This window comes from Microtus ochrogaster, chromosome 18 (genome assembly GCF_000317375.1).
Source record: "Microtus ochrogaster isolate Prairie Vole_2 chromosome 18, MicOch1.0, whole genome shotgun sequence".
Classification (NCBI taxonomy): domain Eukaryota; kingdom Metazoa; phylum Chordata; class Mammalia; order Rodentia; family Cricetidae; genus Microtus; species Microtus ochrogaster.
This window is the reverse complement of record NC_022020.1, coordinates 15,206,558-15,232,128: the sequence shown is the minus strand read 5'-3', so window position 1 is coordinate 15,232,128 and position 25,571 is coordinate 15,206,558. Positions and strand designations below refer to the sequence as shown.

Here is a 25,571-nt window from a genome sequence, read left to right as displayed (position 1 = left end):
ATTGCCATTGTTCTTGAGTTCTCAGTAGCCCTCATTGTCCGCTATGTTCAGAGAGTCCAGTTTTATCCCAGGCTTTTCCAGACCCTGGCCAGCTGGTTTTGGTGAGTTCCCAGTAGAACATCCCCATTGTCTCAGTGTGTGGGTGTACCCCTCATGGTCCTGAGTTCCTTGCCTAAATTTATCAGAAGCTAAAAGTTTAACAAATATAAAACCTTTAATTTTTAATTTTATTTATAAGACAGTATCCATGGGTAAAGGGAGTTAAACTATATAATATCTACAAATCATCTATTTAAAATGTTTACCTCTATAATTATTGTGAGGTATAACATTAGATTAAATGTTAGAATGTTCCATTTAAGAATAAATTAAAGCTAGGTGTAAAGTTAATATAAATGACTTTTCTGAATGACACTACCAACACATAAGGATGTCCTCTTATCACTACTATTTATATTTTTACTGGAACCCTGTTAGATACTTTGATGTGTGAAATTATGTACATAAGAACAACAAACTTGCCTAGAGTTGCTGTACCTTTTACTTGAGAAGAAGCTGCCATTAGTTCCAAGATACAGGGATTCAGCTAAGAGTTTGCTAGATACCCTATCTCATCGGCAGTACACATTTCTACTTTCCATGGAAAAATGACTTAGTTTCTATCAAGGCCAAAAGCTGATGCTTACCCCTTTAGTTGTTCTTTTTTGCACCTATAACAATTGCTACTTTATTTACATCTCACCTGAATTCCAGCATTTCCTAAAGGAATGCATAAGCCTAGATTCCCCCTTCTAAGTATCCCCCATTGCAATGAGACTTAAAACCTGATCTCTGTGTACAAAAATTCCACTGAATATATTACCAGAAAATCACAAGGATGACCCTAGATAATACTCCTAGTAATAGTGGAGAGGGTTCCTAGCCTTCTACTGCAATCGGATCCGTCAATGTCATTAGGGTGTTAAGAAAACTTACACTAGAAAACAATCATTGGTGCTGTGGTTTTATGTACAGAAAAATCTATTAAACAATGTATACTTTCTTATAGTTTTACAAAATACAAATGCATTCATGTATTACACCCTGGTGAAAATACAAAAAGGAAGTGCAAACTTATATGGCCACTTTGGAAATCAGAATGGCAGTTTCTCAGAAGATTGGGAATCAATCTACCTCAAGACCCAGCATTACCACCCAAAGAATGCTCAATCATGCCACAAAGACTCCTGCTCAAGTATATTCATAGCAGTATCATCTGTAATAGCCAGAACATGAAAACAAGCTAGATGCCCCTAACCATAAGAATGAATAAGAAAACGTGGAATATTGACATGATGGAAATATTACTGATCTGAAAAAAGCAATGACATGAAATTTGCAGAGAACTGCAAAAACCACCAGTAATCCTAGCAGTCAGGATCAGCCATAGAGTATTTCCAACAACATGACTAATGAGATTAGCCAGAACTGGCAATCTCCAAAGTCTGGAGAGCCTCAATCAATAAAGTGGAGAATCGCCAAGGAAGACACAGATTGTCAACAACATGTGCCTCACACAAATGTGAATACTTTATACACATGTGAATGCACAAAGAAAGAGAAAAGGTCTAAGATCCTAAAGAAAGAAAACTGCAAAAACATAGATTTTAAAAAGTACCTCTTTTATCCATTTGTTTACGCAGAATCTGTAAGGTTGTCTTGTTTTATTTCATTATTCTATTCTTTTCTATTTTATTTTTTATGTATGTTTTGCCTGTACATATGTTTGGGCACCATTTGCATGTGTGGTGCCTGTGAAGGCCAGAAGGAGGTGACAGACCCTGGGGGACTGGAGTTGAAGACTATTGTGTACTGCTGTGTGGGTGCTGGAAATCAAATTCAAGTTCTCTAGTAAAAAGGCAAGTGCTCTTAACTGCTAAGCCATCTCTACTGCCTTCATATTATCTCTGTGTGGGCACAGTCTATGGAGGTCTGAGGAAATCATGAGACTGTTTCCCCTTTCATCCCCTTCCATCCAGGGATTGAACTCAGGTCTTCATCAAACAGACTGTCAATCTTAATGAGGTCATGAGCAACACAACTAAATATGTGACAAACACAAATAAGAAAGTTTCAAGTAAAAAAAAATGGAATTAAGCCCCGCTTTACATAAGAAGGTAGTATTTCTAATCAAGTGTCATTTGTTACTTATTCTCTTATTTTTATTCACTGATTTGTCTTAGTTAATGGCATAAAATAGTTGCTCAGTAAGTGTGTTTACTTAAAAAAGAAAGAAAGAAAATGCAAAGGTTGCCTTGTAAAATTTACATAATAACAACAATAATAATGAGGAAGAGGGGATGGCTGTAAGGGAGTCTAACTTCTTTACAGTTTTCTGTGTTATATGAATTTTACTTTAAAAACTGTGCTCAGTTTTTTTTTTGTTTTTTTTCGAGACAATAACGATAGAAAAAAATAAAATATTTTTAAAAGAATAGAATTCGCCAATTCCTAATACAAAACGAAAGTAAATAGAAATATTCTGCAGTTAAATTATGAATCATCCAAAGGTAATAAGGACCCCAACATGAATTATGTGGGGGTTTTGTTTTATTTTTTTTCTTAGAATGCCTAGACCGAAGTTACTAGATGAAATAATATCTTGTTTGACTACTCTCAAAAGAATTGACACAGATAATACAAGATGTGTTCAACCATGATGTTCCTTTTTTCTACCTTACTACCACAAAATCAACTCTGTCCTCTGAAATGCAAAGTAAAATTGTTATAACTTTGTTCTACTTACTAAGAGATTCATGATAAGTCAAAAACGTTTAGGTTTATAATGGAAAATGGCTCTGCATCCTGCTATGATTATTTTGGAAGGAAAGACTTTACCTTAAATGCTCTATGGTGGTTTTAAGTTTCTTGCTTTGAAAAGAAAAATCTTTTACACACAATGGCTAAATTGTCAATATTTCAAATCAGTAATAACTAATGTTTTAGAAGAGGACAAATAAGCTTAATTAGTTTCTTGATAGGCAGATTCAAACATGGAGAAATTATAAGTGTGTGCATGTACACATTTCTAGCTATAATGTGCTAATGTTAAAATTATCTTAAAGATGTTCTTTATTCACTCATTAGCATATCAATCAAATAGTAAAGTAAAAGAGAAAGGAAATCAGAAAATATACACTTTTACCTCTCATAGGAATTCTCTTTTTTCTTTTTCAGCATTTTAATCATAATCAGTTTAACTCAAAATTGTAAATGCCTGGACAAAGTTTGTTCAAAGAACATTTTTTTGCTTAAAATTGGAGTTCTTTAAAAAAATAAAAAATATTGGTGAGCAAGGAATCAAATAAAACACTCTTTAATTAGATCAAAATTCTAATTATGTGTAAGTGATACTCCACAAAATAAATTTATGGTTGTGGGATAATTAAGAATAAATTAATGTACTGAATGAATAAATATCAAAATCAGGAAAAGGACACATGTAAAGCATTATACATAACACAAGGAGGCAGGGAAGACACAAGCCTTATGTAAGAAATGTAAATTAATCTTATTAATAAAGGGCCTTTTTAATAAGCCCTCATAGTGTAAATAGAAGAAATTATATGAATAAAGGCATATATATTTAAAAGATCAGAAGGGGTAGTTACCAATCAATTTGAAAATAATCATAAGCAGTACATGAAGGTACTTTACTCACTGAATATGACAACATGGCTCTTCTCTGTTTGCTGCCCAGTTTCCTCCATGCATTATTTTTGCTACTACTTCTATGCTGTATTTTTGCCTCTAATTCTGCTCCTCACAATTTAGACAATACCTCTACAAAAGTGGCTAATTTGAACTAATGACATACTTAAAGACTTTTGGCCATGAGGAACTTTGCACTTCATACTAGTAAGTGTCCTGTGGACTCTAAGATTTTGTATAATGCCTATTGAATCCTTCTTCTTTACTCATCTTGGGAGCCTCTCCCGTGAACAGTCACCCAACAACTTCCAACCCTTGGGAACTCCTTGTTTCTCAATAGCAGAGACTTTCCTACTTCCCCCACCATCTTTACTCATCCTGGACTCATGTGAGTCTCCACTCATAGCAACTGTGTATTTTTATGGTTAGCTCCTCAGAAGACTTACTCTTGGAAAATGAGGTACACACTGCTGCATTGATGTTTCTGGGCACCTGAACAAAGCAATGCCTTAGCACAATCACTATGCAATTTGTGACTAAACATAACATTGTTGCCAACCACTGCAACTGAATAGAAAATATAGTTGGAAAATTTTCATTTACAAAAGCAAACATTGTAAGTCAAGTAACAGAAACTATTTAACATGTACACAAGGGAACATTAGAAGTTAAATTTCTCTAACAAATTTATGTATGGGAATATTTAATGTAGGTGAAAACTGCCTATTTCAATAGGAATAAACAGATCATAAATTCGAACATTTAAAAGTGATTAAAGACATATGTAAAAAAAGTTGAGAGAGCTCATTCTACAATTAGAATTGAAAATAGTAAATTATTTTTACAAAAGTGATAACTTCATAAATAAGACATAAAAATGCAAATCCAAAAGAGAGTGCATAAATGTGCTCTTTTTAATACCCCAAAAGTTAGTAAAACATACCATAAGAAAATTTAAAGGAAAACCATAATTTGAGATCAGATTAGTATTAAAATTTTGAAGAATTCCTCTCAGTAGAGACATTGTTCAATTTATAACATATAATCATAAAGACCTGAATTTGGACCTTCAGAACGTAAAAGTTACATGAGGCAGAGACCCTCTGTAATCCCACCTTTAAGGAGGTACACAATATGATCTTTATACGTTGCTGGTCAGCTAGTTTTAGTATATGGGTGAGTTCCAGGTTCACTAAGAGATCTAGTTCCAGATACCAGGTGGCTAGAAATAGAGGATGAAACTCAGACTGGGCCTTGAATGTCCACATGTGGATGCAAACATAAGTGCATGAACCACACACACACACACACACACACACACACACACACACACACGTTTATTATTTGTGCTTTAATAAGTAAAACTTGCCTGAAGATCAGAGGACAAATCAGCCATACTAGTCAGACATACAGACCAGGCAGTGGAGGTAGACACCTTTAATCCTAGGACTTTGGAAACAGAGGCAGATAGATCTCTATGAGTTTAAAGCTACCCTGTGTTGTGGGACAATGGTCTTGTATGCTATAAAGAGTTGTCAGTTGTATTGGTTTAATAAAATGCTGATTGGCCAGTAGCTGGGCCAGAAGTATAGGCAGGGAGACCAGAATAAGAAAATTCTGGGAAGAGGAAAGGCTCAGTCTGCAGTCATCACCCAGACACAGAGGAAGCAAGATGAGAATGCCTCACTGCTAAAGGTACTAAGCCATGTGGCTAACACAGACAAGAATTATGGGTTAATGTAGGATGTAAGAGTTAATAAGAAGCCTGTGGTAATAGGCCAACCAGTTTATAATTGATGTATGGGTGTGGGACTAGGAAGAACAGAAACCTCTGTCAACAACCCTGGGATACACAAGATTGAATTTGTCTAAGATAGAAACAGAGCTCACACAAAGGTGATCCCAGCACTTGGGATCACACATTTTTAATCCCATAACTAGGGAGGTGGAAACAGGAGAAATATGTCTAGGTGGAGAGAGGAATATGAAGGGGGAGAGACAGGAACTCAGTGGAGTGTGGGGTCTGAGGTTGGTGGATAGTATTGCCAGACCTTCCCATTGTCTGAGCCTTGGTAGAGGTAAGATCTCTCTTGTGGCTTGGTTGCTTCGCATCTCTGATCTTCAACTTAAACACTATTAGCTGTCTCTGGTTTTTTTTATCATTCATGCTACACATGAATATGAATGCCTTTTCAAGGCATGCATGCATGTGCACAAGTGTGCACACACACACACACACACACACACACACACACACACACACACATGAATAGTGAATCTATGACCTCACAAGGCCAGGCCATTACTCTTTAACTGAGTTACAATCACAGTTCAGCTAGTGTGATTTTGCAAGCTGAAATCTTATAAAGCCTATTAATGAAGTGTGGCTTATTCATAGAACACCAGCTAACATGATTTTTAAAATAAAATACCTAGACATGTATCTTCATATTACAATGTACATCAGTAAATTCTCCCTAAAACTCCCATGCATCATTTTATAAAGAGGTTTAAATGAGTTTTAAACTTTTAACATTTTCTTGCTTCAAAAAAATAGAACAGAAAAACAGTCCTGAGCAATGTTTGTAAATGTGGGTAGCTTATAAACAGAGGTTTATGATTCCCTGTAATTTCTTGTATATTTAAAACATTACAATAAAAAGCTAAATGGAACAATGGTGGGCATTGTGGACAGCTTTGCATTGCCACTTTAATTTTAATTACTACTTTAGGTAATGAGAAACTGTGGGAAATGGTAAAAGGGGAGGGAGAATTACAGGTTTTTAACTGAAATTTAGAAAATCAACCTTGCCAGAGATATAAGGGTAATCCTAGAGACAGTTAAAAAGAAAAAAAAATAATTAAAGTCATGGCAAATCCTGAACTTTAAATTAGAGATGGCGAATGTTTCTCTGTGAAAGAATTGAGGGTTTGAGACTCAATCTGCAGCCCCTAGGAGACATAATGATGACTGAATGTTGTGAGATAAAGGAAAGCCCAGTTCTCCCTCCCAGGCTTAGCACTAAGGAGTTTTAGATGAAGAGGTGGGACTAGCCATGCCGGGTAATGCACCATGTTTAGACTCCTGCCATAAGCAGTTCTGGACAGGAAATGCTTCACAGAAATTAGGACAAGCAAAACTGAAGATTGAAAGTATGAACACATTTTCATTCAGTAGAGAGTTTTTCAGTTTCCATAAATTTGTAAGCCTTCTATTCTTTCTGTTCTTGTTGATAACCGGTTTTAATTTGTGGTGGTCTGATAGGATATGGATAGTTATTTCAATTTTCATGGATCTGTTGAGACTTGCTTTATGGCTGAGTATTTGGTCAACTTTGGAGAAAGTTGCATGAGGTGCAGAGAAGAAGATACATTCTTTTGTGTTTGGGGAAAATGTTCTGTAAATACCTTATAGGTTCATTTGGGGGACATCAGAACACAGACCTCTTAATTAACAGAGAAAAAAATCATTTGAAACAGCAGAGAATGAAACAGCAAGCATGGGTGGGCATCAGTCTGCACTACGTCCTCTGTGTATAAATTATAACATTCAGTATAATGTTTTTATGGGACTCCTGAAAGTGTGACTGCGTGGGTCTATGATTCTTGTCTCTTCTCTTAGGCCTTATTTCCTTTTGTTGATGAGCCTCATCCAACTTTGATGTGGCAGTGCTTGTTTTAACTTAGTACATTTTGTTATGTCATGTTTTGTTGTCCTGTCTTAGAAGCCTCTTGTCTTCTAATGAGAGGCAGAGAGAGAGTGAAACCAAATAGGAGGGGAGGTGGAGAGGAATTGCGAGGAGTAGAGAGAGGGTAAATTATAATCAGGATATTATATGAGAAAATTTTAATGAAAGGGAAAAAGAATATAATAAAAATAGAAAATAGAAAAAAGAAGAAGAAAGGCATGATCAAAACTTAAAGTGCCTAATCAATGGAGATAGTTTTATGGGTTGAGAATAAAAATATGGGGGTTGAAATTAAAGGAGCCTAAGGAAAACAGAAAACAGTTTCAGAAGCAGACCAATGAGGAAATTTTTGTAGCAGTTTGGGAGGAGGACACCTGACCACTTGGTGCTATTTGATCAGCAAGTACCAACACAGAGGAAGCGCCCTTAGTGGGTTCGTGGAATATGATCTAAAAGGAGAAGGATTCCTAGGTGATACTGAACTTCTGGGGAGGGCGTACCACCAATGGAGGTGACACTAAAATATCCTGTGAGGAACTGAACGGAGTGTTAATCAGGCAAAGGATGCCTGGAACTCTCAAGCAAAGGTATGAAAGTGCAACCAATTTATGACACTGGCACCCTCCACACAGGCTTCCATTTTTGCAGGTGCCAATTCATGCGAATAACATTGTCACAGTAGTATATAAGCAACAGCTAGTCACGTAATTATAACCTACCTGCCTGTGTTGTGTTAAACATAAATGCATCAAAAATTGTTTGCTCAAGGCAAAGAGAATTAATGCCCTGAACGGGAAACATTCTGAATCAGTGATAATTGTGGAAAGCCAAATCAGTAGTTGTTATTTTCAAACTGAAATAGCAACAAGTTAAAGGAAACTGAGTGTTCTAGGTCTATGGGATGCTGCCATTTGGAATTTGACAATTATTTACAAATGGGATGCAGACATAATATGTCAATACACTCAACAAAATGTTTCTCTTTCCTGAGCTTTTCCTCTGCACTATAATCTGATCTCTGAAGAGACTCAAACGCTTGAGTTGAGACTCACATCATTTCAACAATCTATAGGGTTTTTAAGAAGCAAAAATATGGGGAAAGTTTCTTTAGAGACAAATTACTATAGTCATCAATATAAGAGGGAGACTGAAAAAATCATGTTAATTACAAAATCATATGCTCAGAAAATCCTCATTAAGTGATAAGGAAGAACACCTATTTTTAGAATTATACTTTTTTAGGGGACTACTTCAATACAGCATTTTAATGTATCAAAAATAAAAACTAATAGAAATATTTTTATCTGGACTACATTTAGCAATGTAAACATCATCAATTTACCGTTAAAGCTGGGGAATCAAAGAGAGAACACTGATGGTGATAGATTTCTGGGGACTCACTTGTGATGTTACCTTCCACATTAGGAACTGAGGCACCTGGCTTTATGTGTTAGAATACATAAAGTACACCACAGGGAAGCCAATGCTATCGTATTTATTAACAAAGCCAGATTGTAGTCTAAGGTGGCATTCTCAGAGCTATTTGGTATCTTTTGGTCGTCAGAGTCGACTGTATCACTATGCAATGTGATATGTGCAGCAGTCACCATAGGCATTCTGATAAGAATTCAGTGTAGAAGACTGAGGTTTCTGAGTCAATGTGTGTTCTTACCTGTCTGAGATTCACTGTCTTCCTACCATAATATTAAAATGTAAAGTAACCTGTCCATGCAGCAGCATTGATATGGTGATGGTGAGGCAGCATGTAAAACCATATGTTGAACTGCAAAGTGAACAGGACATCAAATCAATGCCATAAATCTTAAAGGTAGTTAACTTTAAAGATTTATTTTTAAGTTGCTTTATATGTATGTATGTGAGCTTGTCTGAGTTTATGTGCATCATATATGTACAACTGCTTGTAGAGGCTGGAAGAGGACATTGGATGATATGGAACCGGAGTTACAAGCAATGAACCACTGTATATCAGGTACTGGGAACTAAACAGAGTCTTTTGCAAGGGAAGAAAGTAAGCATTCTTAAGCCCTGGGCTATCTCTCCAGCTGAAAATATCTTAATTTGCAAACTATTTGAAATTTTATAGCAAACATGAAAGTAAATAATTATATAGAACAATCAAAAGAGCAGCTGAAGCAAAGATAGTTCAATATAAGGCAAACATCTAAAGCTAATGTCCCAGAGATTAATAGAGTTTTAAATTTAGGTAGGTTATTCTATAAAAATCTGTTCCCTCTGTTCTTTCCTTCTGAAAGGCCAATAAACAGTTTTATCTGCTTATCTTCTATTTGTTCTTAATAAAGCTAATTTTAGTGCTTTCATAGAAATTTAGAAAATGGATATGATTAAAATTGTAAAATGTATTTTATAAAAAATTAAGCATTAACTAGCTTCTTTTAGCTAGGGCATAGATTTTCTAGCCAACTGCTCTCTATAGAACACTACATTCTCTAAGACTTCACTGAGAATAACTATTATAATTCACTGACCTTATATAAATTATACATAAAAATATATAAATACCTTATATAAATTATCAGGTATCAAGTAAAGGATCATTTTTGTTAGACATAAATTCAAGCAAAATTTTCCTCCAAACACATAAGAAACACCAAACATATCTACATACAATAAAAATAAGGTCAATCTTCTAAAGTATTGGTAGTCATATAAATGCAATCGATATACACTTGTTTATATTTCTACTCTTACAGCAATCTGACTGAAATCAGACTTACATAACATTTTAAAAACCTGGAATAATTATTGAGACCAAAGGAAAATACAGAGGAGTATGATCCTAGGGGAATTTAAGAAAGACTGAAATTATTTGGACAAGGCCAAGTTCACATTCACATCTTTGTCTCTCTAGCTGTAGCTATTTGTACATTCACTGAGCACAGAGCTCACTATCCTATGTGTTACCCTCTGGATACAAATACATATTCCATGAGCCAGAAAGAAAGGAAAGGTATTGTGTTAGATAAGACAAATGATGTGTTTATATTTGACTAATTTATTTAACAAATGAAATGTTAAAACTTTATTACTATGCTTCTTAAGTGGTTATAGATTGAACTCATGTTTATCTCAGGATACACTTCTTGGAAAATTAAGGTAGAAGATAGAGCCCTCAATAACTAAGAAAGACCCATGCTTATGTTTATGACCAATTCTGTTATATGGCAAGGTGTTCTGGTTTGCTTTCTACTTCTGTCATAAACAAATACCATAGTCCAAAGTAACTTTGGGAACAGAAGGTTCATTACTTACAGCTTAGAGACCATGATTAAATTAAGTCAACACAAGAGCCTGGAGGCAGGAATCAAAGCAGAGATCATGGAAGTACACTGCTTACTAGCTTTCTTCCTTGCTTTCCTTGGCTATCTTTATAGAACCCAGACCTACAAGTTTAAGAATGGTACTTCCCACAGTAGATTGGGCCCTCCTATACTAATTGATAATCAAAAATACCTCATAGACATCCCCATAGGTAATTCCACTAATTTTTGGTCATGTACAGGCATGTGCTTTCACACAAACCACTCACACACACACACATCCAAATACATAAGCAACTCAAATAACAACAGAAAGAAAAAAAGATCCAGATAAAAAATAGACAAGTATATGAGGAAATTCTCATAATGGTTAACAATCAGCAACACGTGAATGAAAACACCAATGACACATTTAACCTATTAGAAATTGCTCATCTATTAGAAAGGTTAACAGCAAAAGACAGATGATTAAAAGGGCTGGTGAGGCTACAGATAAAAATCAATCATAGTACATTATTGAGGGCAAAGAAAATATGGATACTATGACAAAAGAATATTTTGATCATAATATTGAAAAAGAACTTCTTCAACATAACTCCATCTACAGGGTAAACATCCAAAGGAAAGAACATCACATATCCAGAAGGCATCTGCACTTCTGTGTTTCCAGCAGCACCACTCACAATATTTATGATGTATCAATCTCACTGTCAGTTAATAGATAAAGGGATAAATACATATGCTAATGAAAGCTTAACAGTACTATTTAGTCTTTTAAAGGAAGTAAATGAGAAACAACATAGAGAAAAATGGAGGGTTGATTATATAAAAATAAACCAGGAACAGACAAACTCAGCACAGTCTCCTTTATACGTAATATCTAAAAAAGGCTATTCAAAATTCACAAATAGGAAAATAGTGGTTGGCAGAGTTTTAAGAGTAAAGAGAGTAAAAGTCACTTGTCAAAAATTCTATGTTACACATAAACTGGACAGACTAATGTACAACACTTTGAATCTATGTGATACATTGGGCTGTCTGCTTAAAAATTCCTCAAGGAGAAATTATTCATTGTTTTCTACACACTCAAACATGGGGTGATATGTGAGGTGATAGACATGGTAATTAGCTAGATGGTGGTAATCATTTCACATTGTATACATGTATCAAAACATCACCTTATTTAGCTTGAATACACACAATTATTATTGATTATAACTCAAACTAAGAGGTTTTTAAAAAGAAAACTCAGAATTGTTTTCCAGAGGTTTGTGTTAACCATTTCAAATTCCCACTAGCAGCGTCTGTGGGGCCCAGTTTTTCTTTTTTTGTTTTGTTTTGTTTTGCATTTTTGGTGGTGTTTGATGACATCATTGTTTTATTATTGTCACTTTACCAACTATTATGTAGTCAGATATTATTGTTGGAAATTCAGCTTCCTAATGGTTAATGATGGTGAACATCAAACATCTGTTCATCAATTTGTATAAATTCCTATTTATTTCTGTCTTTAGAAATTTCATTCATTGTTTTCTACTTTCACATGAGTACTGTATTTACATCATCTCCCTCCTCTTCCCTTCAGCTTTTCCCATGATTACCTGTTCCCTCTCAAAATCATGGCATGTTTCTACTTAAATATTATTCTTACATATATAAATGTATGGATGAATAAATATACAAATGCAAACTGCTAAGTTCATTTAACATTACTTATATGTATGCATATGTTTTGAGGACTGGTCACTTAGTATTTGATAATCAGTTAGGGGACTTGTCCCTGGAGAAGACTGATTCTCCCTATTTCAGTAGTCATTAATTACCTGTAGCTCTTTATCTAAGGGTAGGAGTCTTGTGAGATTTCTACCAACCACACTGGCATGTCAACTGGTGTTGTCATTGTACAGTTAGTATTTTTAATTTCATGGGCACATCTTTCCTTGCAGATATAGAAGATATAATCTCACCAGGAAATCCTGGTATTCTGAAATTTATAATCTCTGTAGCCATTCTTACCAGGTATTCCCTGAGCTTTAAGCATAGGGGTTGTGATGAAAATGTATCAGTTAACAGAACCAGGCATGAAATCCCTACTTCTGAGCAGGACTTAAGTCTAATTTGATTACATTTATATAGAGTTTGAAAGATTTTTTTGAGATAGGCAGTTCTTTGTCAAAGGCGGGGTGTTTGTAAGTATTTCTGCCTATCAGTATCAGCATCTACTTTATCATAACAGTATCTTTCAAAGTAGAAAAGTTTTAGTTTTGATGGAATTAATCAAATTTTCCTTTGATGGATCTTGTTTTTGGCATGAGTATAAGATCATTTTATTTGGTGCTACTTTTTAATATTTTTCCATGATTTTATGAAGTGTTTTACAATTTTAAATTTTATACATAAATCTGCGGTCCGAGTTTCAAAGTGTAAAGCTGATGTTGATCCTCACACAGTTTGTTAGGTTACAGCAACAGCATCTATTGAACAGACGTCTTTCTCTCTGAAACCTTTGTCCAAAATATGTTATGAGTTTGGGTGACAATTTATCCTTTTCTGACGTTCTGGAAACTCAACCTAGGGCTTCAAATCCTTTCCTTAATATTGTCATACAAATGGTTGATTATATCAAAGCTTCTATGTATCTCCTTGAATGACTAAGACTTTAATACTAATATTCTTAGATTTTAATACAAACAAGTACTGAGGACAAGAAAAAATGATTTCTAATGATCTTATCTTTCTAGGAAACGTACTTAATGTTCATGGCTCAAGAAACTATTCTAATATATTGCTTCTAAAATTTAAGAGTTTTCTTCAATAATACCACCTAGTCATTTTTAACATTTGTTGCTAGAAGCAACAAAATATGCCACTTTAAACAGGAATTTCTTATTTTGCATTATTTTTAATTAGGAAGGCTGGAGAACAAAGTTTAAGAATACACAAATGCAGATGATTATAATAGCCTTCAACAAGTTTGATGATGTTATTGTCTTTTGACAATAGGGTTTCTCTATAGCTTTGGAGCCTGTCCTGGTACTCACTTTTTAGACCAGGCTGGTCTTGAACCTCACAGAGATCTGCCTGTCTCTGCCTCCCTAGTGCTGGAATTAAAGGTGTACACCATCACCTTTCTTAATCCTCCGAGTATACATTGTCTGATGCTCTGAATAAAGTTGGCTATTGCATGAGACATTAGCCAACATCATTTTTAGGTCCTGCTCTCCTGTGTTTAGACTGCCAACTAGAGTGGCAAAAGATTTATTCTTGTTCAGAATTCCAAATTGTTCTTATGAGTTACATGTGTTTCATATGCACTCATATGTAGTGGTTCATAGTTACAGTAAACGTTGAGCGGGCACTAAAAAAGTTTTGCTTAAAGGATATACCTGGTCAATGTAGACGCATTCTGAAGTGTGAGAGAGTCTATAAAACATTAGGAAAACGACAGATCTTACAAAAGCATTGGTTCTAAGTCCTTAAAGCACTCAGGAAAATGTGTTTCTATTTACTGCTAATCTTACCAAAAACAATCTACAGATTCAATGCAATGCCTACCAAAATTCCAGCAAATGTCTTACAAACCTAGAAAAAAACATCACTGAACTTCATATGGAAATTAAAAAAAAACCTAGGATAGCCAAAACAAACCTGTAAAATAAAGAAACTTTTAGAGGCATCACAATCCCTGATTTTAAACTCCACTAAAAAAAGTTGCCTTTTATTTAATAACCTTAAACAAAAGATCATACACATAAACAAAAATTAGGTGTGTTAGTTTTCTACTGCTGTGATAAAATACCATGACTAATACAACTTATCAAATAAAGCATTTAATTGGATTTCTTGTTTCAGTGTTAGAGTTCAAAAGTGATCATAGCAGCAGGTGGCCAGAACTGCACCTGAGAATCCACATCCCACAAGCATAAGGCAGAAAGAGAACACTGAAAATGAAGAGAGGCTTTTGAAGTCTCAAAGCCACCACTACCCCCTTCCTGTGACATACATGCTCCAACAAAGTCACATCTCCTAATCCTTCCCAAGAATTTCAACCAACTGAGGCCTGTTCATTCACATGAAATAGGGTGCTATTCTTTTACAAATCACTACATTCTAATCCCTGAATTATCTCAATGCAAAATGCATTTATTCCTACTTTAGTATCTCCATAACCTTTCACAGTCTCAACACTGTTTTAAGGTTTAAAGGTCAAAGTCTCTCTGATACTCAAGGCAATATCTTAATTGTAATTCTTTATAAAATTAGAAAGCAAGTCACACATTTCCAACACTCAGTGACATAGAATGTATATTATCATCACAAAAGGGAGGAATGGGGGAATACTAAGAATGTAATTCACCAAAACCAGGTCAAAATCCAGCAGGAAAATCTTCAAACCTGATATTCCCGTCTCTGACATCAAAGGACTTGGCTGGCTCCATCACTCCAGTTTCACTGCCTGCAACACAAATACCTTTCTTTGGCTTGTTCCATTCCCTGAATTCAGTTCTTTTTGGTAAATATCCCATGCCTCTTGGGCATTCATACAGGCACTAACTTACTACATATTGTTTGACCTCAGCAGCTCTTCTTAACTGTTGAGGAAGATTCCACAACCCCTTTGCTAACACATCTATCATAATTCTAAAGCCAGAACCCCATGGATGACACTCGAAATTTGAAAATCAGCTTCAGGTGAACTCTGCCATTCATTAACCACATTTGTTACCGCTCACACTGTTGCCTTTTAAGAGCATTCAGTTCCTCAGGCCTTTTCTTTTTACAAATTAGATACTTATCTGAGTGGGAGGACACCCTGAAATAACCCTTGCCTTTATTATATTTCTGATCAGGCCACGCTTGAATCTTCTTTTCTCTTTCAGAACAAGTCTTGTCTCCAACATAACATGTTCTGTCCTGATATTTTTCTTCTTTTCACACTTTACATTTTGTGTTTCTTTGTGCCCTAGTTGCTCATTTGCATTGTAGACCTGCATAAGAGTGACGACTAACAACCACACAACAGAGCCAATATAGACTGCTCTACTAAACAAATCAGTCAGTTACCTTTTAAATTAGCCTTAGGCAAATTCTTATGGCAGGGGCATAAAGCAATCACATTATTTTTCCCAAAATCAACACATGAACAATCTATAGCCCAGTGACCAATATCCTTCACTTATGAAACTTCCATTAATTGGGGACCAAGCATGCAAATATATGAGCCAATAGAGACCATTTTTCATTCAAGCTACCACATAAGCTAAAAAGTATATTTTAAATGTTTTAACCTCGACTTAAACACTAGCAGCTGATATGGGGTTCTGCATGACTTTATAAGAATAAATTAGTCAAATGTGAAGCCACAATCAATGCACATGGACACATGCTGAGTGGCCTACAAGAATTCTCTAGAAAGCTTGTTAGTGTGGTATAAGGTCTTTCTCTAAATTTCTCTTTCATTGCAATATAAATAAATTTGAGTGATGAAAGTGACATTGTTAGTTTTATACCAGTTGAGCAATGAAGAAAAGAATGTTTGCTTTCAGAGCCATGGAGATGGCTCAGTTGGTAGAGTGCTAGCTGTACAGGATGAGAACCTGAACATTGATGCTCAAAAACCATGGAAAAGCCTGAGTGGTGGTGGTGTGCATCTGCAACTTCATAGTGGGGAGTGGCAGACAGGCTGATACCTGGATCACATTAACAAGCCACTCCAATGGTAAGATGGTGGTCCAGGGAGAGAGCCTGCCACACAAGTGCAACACACACATGTACACAAAACCTTAAGAAAAAAAAATGTATTTATCTATGAGAGTGCGTATGAATGTGTTGTTTTTGACATTTGCAGTAAGATGGTAACTATCGTATAGTAGATGCAATGCTGAACTTGAAGTTAAAACCATGCTTTCAATGCATCAAACCCACAAACACAGCATGAGCTTCTATAACTCTTGTGGACACATTTTGCTCCTTTTAGATTTTGGTACATACGTGAAATAGGAATAAAAATCAAATGTACTGTCAAAACTGTTGGAGAACTGCATAAGATATGTGAGAACTTTTAATAATCTGAAAAGTATAGTATACATGAAAAACAACATGACTGAGTTCTTTTTTATTATTTTTCAGATTAACATGAACTTTGACATATTAGTGTTCTCAGTAATTGTATTAGTAAGTTTTTAAGACAGTATTTTATAATAGATTCAGTAAAATAGAATACAAAATATCTTGCACATGCTCAAGTATTACAGTCACTATTAAGTCCAAATATCATGAGAAAACAATTCAATATTTATCTTCTATGTAAAACAAAACACCATCTTTCACTCAATTTGATAGACAGATATAATATTCTTACAACAAATTGTGCTACAATGTAAAAACAATGACTAAGAGTATCAAAATCAACTTAAAAAAGGTTTATGTTGAAAATTAATCAAAATGTCAGGACAGTGGTGATATATGTCTTTAATCCCAGCACTTGGAGGAAGAGGTAGGGGGATCTCTGTGAGTTCAAGGCTAACCTGATCTACAAAGAGTTTTAGAACAGTCAGAGCTCTTACACAGAGAAACGCTGTCTTGAAAAATTAAAAACCATAGAACAAAAACAAAACAAAAAAAGAAAAACTAGAAATGTCCTCAGTCTAGGATTTGTGATCCCTTGAAAAAGTTTTGAGAGTCTAAAGGAACAAAAAGAAAAAAAAGCAATACTCAGAAAAATGAGACAGTATTCATAAATCTAAGGCTACAGGAATTATATTTTATCCTCCCTCCTAACAAGTTAATCTTACTTGATAGAAATTGCTGTTTATGATAGAAGCTACTTTTCCTTTTAAGATAAAATTCCCTAAACGTGTGATGTCTATGTATCATCTGAAAATTAAAAGGGAAAGGTGATTTTTGTATTTTTTTATTTTGCTGCTGCCTTATCTTCTAGCTTCTATTATGTGGTTGGTGTAAACAAAGTAATGCAAAGGTTTGACTACTTCCTAATTCTACACAGGTATTTCCTCATGTCTTATTATGGGCCAACAAAAATATCAGTTAGTAACAAACTACTTCATTAGTGGCATTAGACAAATATTTTATACTATCTTCCAATTTATCAGTCATAGTTGTATGTTTCTGAAAACAAGAAAATTGAGAATGTATATGTTACAAAGACAGTTGACCAGAATATCATGCAATTATTAATTTTATCATTTTAGGCATTTAAGTATTTAGAGCAGTGATTCTCAACCTTCCTAATGCTGCGACCATTTAATTTAGTTCATCATGTTGTGGAGCCCCTCAACATAAAATTATTTTGTTGTTACTTAATAACGGTAAATTTGACATGGTTATGGATCATAGTATAAATATCTGTGCTTTCCAATGGTCTTAGGCTACTCCTGTGAAAAGGTCATTCAACCTTGAAAGGGGTCACAACACACAGATGAGAACCACCAATTTAGGGTAATTGACATAAAAGGAAAGAAATAGTATTTTCAGTTTCACCACACCATTCATAATGTGTAACCTTATCAGGACATAAATGTAGCTATGAATTCTCATACACTCCCTTCCTGAATTCTAGTCTTCCATGTATTCTGTATGCTTGATCATTTCAGAGAAAAATTAATTCAGGAACATATCTAGGTTTAGTTTTTCTAGCTATGGGGGGGGGTGGCTGTGGAGGTGCATGGTTCCACATTTTTAAAATTAAAAGATAATAGGATATGCTCATATGTGTACTTAAGGTTAAAAGCCTAAAATTAAATAAATTTTATTAATGTACATATAGTTTTCTAAGCTTACATTACATCTTATGCAATAATATACAGAACAAATAATGTATAGGAATTAAATAGAATATACATATGACTTTTCTTTATTTTGAAATCTATAAATTGTTATCTGCAGACATATTTACAAATACAGAAATAACTGACATAGTCTACATACTATTATGTATTATATAATATGTAATGTTATTTGATATGTGTGTGTATAAACATGGACCTGGAACAAACATTATAAATTACTGGATATTTTCATTCATTCTAAATTCATATTTAATGAGAAAAAATTAGTTGTAAGTGGTATGGTACAATGATCTGTATTCTGTCAATTATATTTTAAATAAATGCTGATTGGCCAGTAGCCAGGCAAGAAGTATAGGTGAGACAACCAGACAGGAAGTAGAGGCAGGTCAATGAGAATAGGATAATTCTGGGAAGAAGGAAGCCCATTCCTAGGCAGTCCTGGCCCAGCCACAGAGCAAGCAAGATGTGACTGCCTGGCTGAAAAAGGTACTGAGCCATGTGGCTAACAGAGACAAGAATAATGCGCTAATATGCATTATAAAAGTGAATAGAGGGGGCTGGAGAGATGGCTCAGTGCTTAAGAGCATTGCCTGCTCTTCCAAAGGTTCTGAGTTCAATTCCCGGCAACCACATGGTGGCTCACAACCATCTGTAATGAGGTCTGGTGCCCTCTTCTGGCCTGCAGACATACACACAGACAGAATATTGTATACATAACAAATAAATAAATAAATCTTTAAAAAAAAGTGAATAGAATCCTGAGCTAATGGGCCAATCCATTTATAGTTAATGTAGACCTCTGTGTGATTTCTTTGAGACTTGATTGCGGGAACCAGGCAGGACAAAAAACTGTCAACAAATAAACGTGTATATCAAGGATCCTTGATATGGAACATTGATCTATGTTCAAGACACTTAATAGTATGAAAACACATTTAAGCATTAGAGTACAACTTCCATATCTTAAACACACTGAATATTCATACTGATAATGATGATCTTGGATGTTCATTTTAAGTTTCTGATGGTCAAGATTATTATCTTGATCATTTGAGACCGTGTCTTAAATTTATCTACTCCATCTAATTCTTACCACACTGCTAAAGTATATTATAAAGAATAGAACTTTACTTTAAGAAGGAGTTTTAGCGAATCAAAAGAGAGATTTTCTAAATATTACTTCCTCTAATGAACAGAACTCTGATTCACATGCTCTGCTGCTTGTTTTGATGATTGGTTTCTATAGAAGGGCTAGGCTTCACCGCTTGCCTTTCATAAGCAACTACACTCTTCCATTTCTTACCATCAGATGAAAACGTTATAATAGAGAGAGCCTCATGTTTGAAGAATGGGAAGTAAGAGTCATTAGGTCAGAAATATATATGTCTCAAGGTTTTAATTGAGAAGAGAGAGATGGTAGGAGTTAGATGAATTCAATTTGCCATAAAAAAGTAGACTGAAAAATGAAACTACTCTGTCTACAATCAGTTTTATAAACCAGCATGCATCTAAGATCTTAAGTATGTTTTTCCATATTTTGTCTTCTCCAACAACCAAATGTGGAAAGCAAATATGATTGGTCCAATGTGCTAAGTACAAAAAGAGTTCATTATGAGTAGTGATGACTTAATACAACATAACTTTGTAATATCCACAGAATCACACAAATCATTATATGCTATCTGATGAAGTATATGGACTTCATGAACATTTGTTTATTTGTTTATTGTGCATAGTTATACACGCACACACACACACACCACAATACTTCAAGACACTCTTTTGGTACATTCACACCAATGTGAATCATTTACTAGGCTTTGAATAATGCATAGAAATAGAATTCTAAATAAAACACTTTATTTCTGGTGTGTGTGTGTGTGTGTGTGCTTGAGAATAGTTATTCCTATGAATATGTTTAGTATTTCTTGTGAACTGCTTGGGACATGAAGCATTTCATATTTGACACATGCACACATACATAATGGGATACATGGTAAGATATTTCCAAGTTTAACCTAAAAATTCATTTATGTTTTATATATTATTTTTAAATTTTATTTTATTATGTATAAGGGGATTTGGGCTGTATATATGTGTACCACTTGTATGCTTGTGCCTGTGGAGAGGAAAAGAAGGAATTGTAACCTTAGTTTTTAAGTTACAGACTATTATGAGCCTCCCTGTGAATGCTAGGAATTGAACGCAGGGTCTTTGGAAGAGCAGTTAAATAGGAACACTCTCTTCCATCCTCATACATTCATTATTTACACATGCTTGCAAGCAGGGCACACGTTTATAGTGTCATTTTTTTTATAAAGGAATACTAATCACATGAGGTAATAATATAGAAGTTTTCACTTGTAGTTATGATCATGACACTCAGAAATTCTGTATTTTGGATAATTTCTGTTTCATGATCATTTATAATTAGGAATCCCCTGTGTGGATGAAATTATCTGACAACAATAATGTGATGCCTGAGTCTTAATTTAGTCAAAGTAGTGTTCTAAACTTTGTCTAGCATATTAGTGACGAATGATATCTTTCCGTATTTCTATATTTATTTTGATAGATGAGTCAGTAAGCAGGAAAGCCAATCACTAATGATTTCAGTGACTGGTTTTTTAGTTTAGTCCCAGTCAAGAAGAAATTGGATATTTTGTAATAAGTGCATTGATTTTGAATTTAATCTGTCAGAATTCAGAAGAAAATGGACAATCAAGGCTTAGAGATAAAACTCATTAGCATGTTTTTATTTTTATTATTATTTTTTACTATTATTTCCTTAACAAACACAGTAGCTTATGGATTATGACAATAATTTTTCAAATAGAAAAGTTTGTAGACGAATGGGATGGTTCTAAAAATATTCAAATGTCAAAGACAATACAGACACAAGTTTGTAAAAGCAATGAAACTGTTGTACAGTATTTAAATAAATTACTATAACATTTATGATATACATTAAAAATTCACATGTATAAATTTTACCTATAAAATTCAGTGTTTTAATAAACATTTTAAAAAACATAGTAAATACTGAGGAAATGATTTTATTTATTTCTCAAAATAGCATTTATATTTTGAGAATGTAATTCATTTGTTAAAATTCTTGCCTGACCTGTACCAAACCCTGAATCCTGAGCATTGCAAAAGAGAACATGCTTGTAACAATAGCATTTTGGAGATGGAGGCAGAAGAATCAGAACATCAAGGGTCATACTCAGTTAAGATGCTAGCTTGAAGCCTAAGATACACAGCACCTTCACAAAACAACAAAAATAATAATAAAGATAATAGTAATAATAAATAATAAAGATAATAATAATATAATCTTTCTAAATGGAGAAATGATTGTTGAAGAATCAAGACACACCTCAAAGCTGACTCAATTTTTCTTTACAAATGATTGCACAAATGAGCAGACTGTCAATTAAAGAACATTGTGAAAGCCATCTAGCATTACAACTTGAAAGCAGTATACCCAGAGACCAGGAAATGTTTCACTTTTTCCCCTCTAAATGATGCTAAGTACTCATTTAGAGAGAATAAGGGATGCAATTGCAATAGGACATTTTTATCAAGAAATATGTCCTTATGTCACAGATATGCATTGTGCAACTGGCCTCCTACACTGACCACTTTTAAACAAAATTCTGTAAAATTTGATTTCTGAAAGTATGAGTTCTTTTCATAATATAGCAAATATCAGCACAAATACAATTACAATGCTTTATATGTTGAAATAAAGTGTTGGTTATAAACCATGCAAGAAGTATCATATGTCTATAAAACTACAAATGGTTTGTCTGGAAGAGTGTGTAGTTTGGAGTCCACAAATTAGAAACATATATCATTGATAGTGATAATAAATATTAATGCATATCCAATTCCTATTTCTATGATTTGGGGCTTGATGATACAGTTAAATTCCAAAGCATACACACTATTATCTTTAATTAAGGCTCTACTCTTTCATGGAACCTACTTATAAACAGAACAAACAATATAGAGCTTTGCAATTTCAATTTTTTAAATGTAACAATAATCTGAAAACAAATATATATTATGAAGTTTCTTTAATAAATTATTCTTTCCAAAATGGTTAAGAATATTTAAAATAAAAGTTCAAACATTAGATGTTAAAGTTAACATTGCTCGCACAGAAAAGAAGTGGAAGATAAAAATAGTTTATATACAGACACACTATTAATGTTTTCAAAGAGGCCTGTCCTTTAAAAATACTTATGTTTAAATTAATAGCGAGTTTAGAAAAAAATTCTTTTTCTAAATATACATGAGCACACATGGCTAGGTGGAAATTGTGTTCTAGAGTGACATTTCACATGTTCTTAATGTCTAGTTATCCTGGAGGCACTTGGTGGCCTTTCCCTGAGCTTTATCATGAAACTAGGCTGCATATCGAAGTTTTACAGTATGTAACCCTGGATAGCTTAATGAGGGAAGGGAGAGGATCCTCTAGTTTTCATTCCATATTCTTTGACTGAGTGTAGGAACATATTTAACTGGGATGAGGAAGGGGGCTTAATTCTTCCATTAGTTCATACATTTGGAAGACTCCGACAAAACTAGAGTTCAGCAGGACTGAAGGGATAGATAGGAAAAAGCACCTTGTCAGAGCAAAGGGAGTCAAAGTTCAAGTAAAGAGGACCGCCACCTAGCAGGAATCCTGCCTAGCCTTTTTTGACTGGCAGCTGCCAGGTAACAGATAGGATCTTGGTGAAGGGCTGCTGTCTTTTTGGACAACTGCAGGTTTTTACCAGGTAAGTCATATCTCTGAAGAAAAAAATAAGGCATGATCTTCTACCTAAGAAAAGCCCTTGAAGCCTTGCCCCTCTCTCTTTTGTGCAGGTGGGGCACTGGGCTGGGGGATGGGAGTGGGGGAACATAAACTTTGCTGTTCTAGCTAGCTATGCATTTCTTGCTCTTTAAGCTTCCTGAAGTTAGTAATCTGCTTAAGTTTGAGAAGGGATCTCTGTGTCCTTTGGTCTTGCCTGCCTTCAGTGAGAATGCCAACAGAGGAAGCATAAGAGGCAGCTTACTGCCTCCAACCCTTGCCTCCAGCTAAGGGTCCATAAACCACTTCTGAATGCTGGATGATCTACCTTCCTTTTCTGGCTACTTTATAATTTTCTGCAACTACTCAAAGGCACACTGTTTCTATTTCTCAATTTACAAGTTCCCCCTTCTGTGCATAAATATATTCCTTCCTTCATTCATTTCTTTTATCCAAGTTAGAATATTCACCAACCCAGTGGAGAAAATCCGGGAACTTTCCACCTCTAAGCCAGGATTCTAGAAAGAATAGGAACTCGTGAATTCAGAAAAGAAGAGGCATCCTTGATGGGTGAAACCCCACTCTTTTGTATACTGAGTTGAATTTTCCTTTCATCTTGTGGCCAGGTGAACCTGGGCGGCCACACAGCTGTGTCTTGGAGTTGGAGATGCCCCCTGCAAGTTAGTCAGCTTCCATTCATAGCTATCAGGTCTGGACAGTTCCTCTCCAGGTGCACGCCTATCTTTCCATCTATATCCGAGTCTTTCAGGACAGTCAGTACAACCCTTTAAAATACCTATTGAATCACCAAAGAAGTTTTGTCTCCTCATTCCCTGCTCAGGTCTACACTGTTCGTCCCCCAAGTCTGACCAAACATCTCTCAAAGAGAAAGTAAGATTCCATAAACTTTGCCTCCACGGACTTTCCTGCAGCGGTGCACCAACGCTCACTTGCCTATACACAGGCAAAAATACACAAGACCAGGAAAACAGCGGATGAGGTAGTCAGCCAGTGGGCAACTATTAAGGACACATTAAAGTCTTTGCTGTAGCCAAAAAGGAATGCGCTGCGCTTAAGAGGCATCAAAAGAGGATTTTGAAATGTGTATGGGGAAAAAAGACCATGAAATGATGGATATAAACACACATACAGAAAGATACCTTTTGCACCTGCTGTCAGCACACAGCAGTTCTCCCGGGAGGCGCACACTTTTGAGAGAAAACACTGTGGGTTGCACCGAATGTAATAAATATCCACAGCTCATATATCTTTGGAATTGACAATCACTGCGTTGTATTGGACTTCTCGCTGTGGTCACCATGAGCCCAACGCACTTGAGAATGGGGACTCTAGGTGGCCCAGAGCCCTCACCTTGGTGTGCAGAATCCCCTAGACAGGTGCCAAGCGCTCCTCAGGTCAAGCAACAAGCTGACTAACAGGGGAAGGCCGCCTGCTTTGGTACCCGCGCGGGTCATCTCTCCCCGCCCCCATCCCCAGCTGCCGCCGGGCCACTGGAGCGGCGGAGAAGGAGAAAGCCGAGTTAGCCACTCACCCCCAGCTTCCTGCTGCGGATTTTCACGTAGCCCTGCTTGACTATGTCGTTAAAGTTGGAGGCCATGGCCAGCGCGGTCGGGCTCCTCTGCTGGGCGATCCGCTTCTTGGAGTCGTCAACCGCTGTCCACCGCCCGGTCCACGCAGGTCTCGCATCCAGCCGGCCGTCGCCGGCAGTCGCGCCACCGCCAATTCTTCCCCAGGCTCCTGCCGGCGCGGACGCTGAGTCGCTAGCTGGGGATAGCAGGGCCGCCAAGCACCCGGACCAGGGTACCGGGCCCGGATCTGCTCAGCAGCACCAGCACCTTGAGAGCGGTCTTCACCTCCGCCCCCGACCACGAGGGGAGCACCGCGGCCAGCGCCGCCCCCAGCTGTGCCCCCCTCCGCGCCGCCGCCCCCGGCAGCACCCACGGGCTGGCGCCTCACTCGGCGGCGCACAGCTGGCCGGAGCGCACCATCGCGGCTCCCCGGCGCGGAGGAGGGGGAGGGACGGCGGGGCGGGCCGTTGCGCCCGCTCGGCTCCCTCCCCCTTGCCCGCCGGGTGGCAGGGCTGGAGGATGCTGGCAAGATGCACTCCATCACTCACTTCTCCGGCAGGGAGCTCCGCCTGCCACCCGCGCCTAGGGTACCGCTCCCACCAGAGTCCTGAGCTGGCACCACTCGCCCAGGCGTGGATTCCTAAGGACAAGGATCCTCATTCCACCGCTGCTAATCTCGCCACCCAAAACTGTGC

The 25,571-nt window shown here is 36.2% G+C and overlaps 1 protein-coding gene across 1 annotated transcript in view; it reads right to left on the bottom strand.

Moving 5' to 3' along the window:
* Dok6 (docking protein 6) overlaps positions 1-25,281 on the bottom strand; it is a 313,007-nt gene extending 287,726 nt beyond the window's left edge. Inside the window, exon 1 of the mRNA XM_026783400.1 lies at positions 24,840-25,281. Within this exon, the coding sequence (XP_026639201.1) occupies positions 24,840-24,905 (66 nt within the window). The 5' untranslated portion in view covers positions 24,906-25,281. The remainder of the gene's footprint in view (positions 1-24,839) is intronic.
* Between the last annotated feature and the right edge of the window lie 290 nt (positions 25,282-25,571).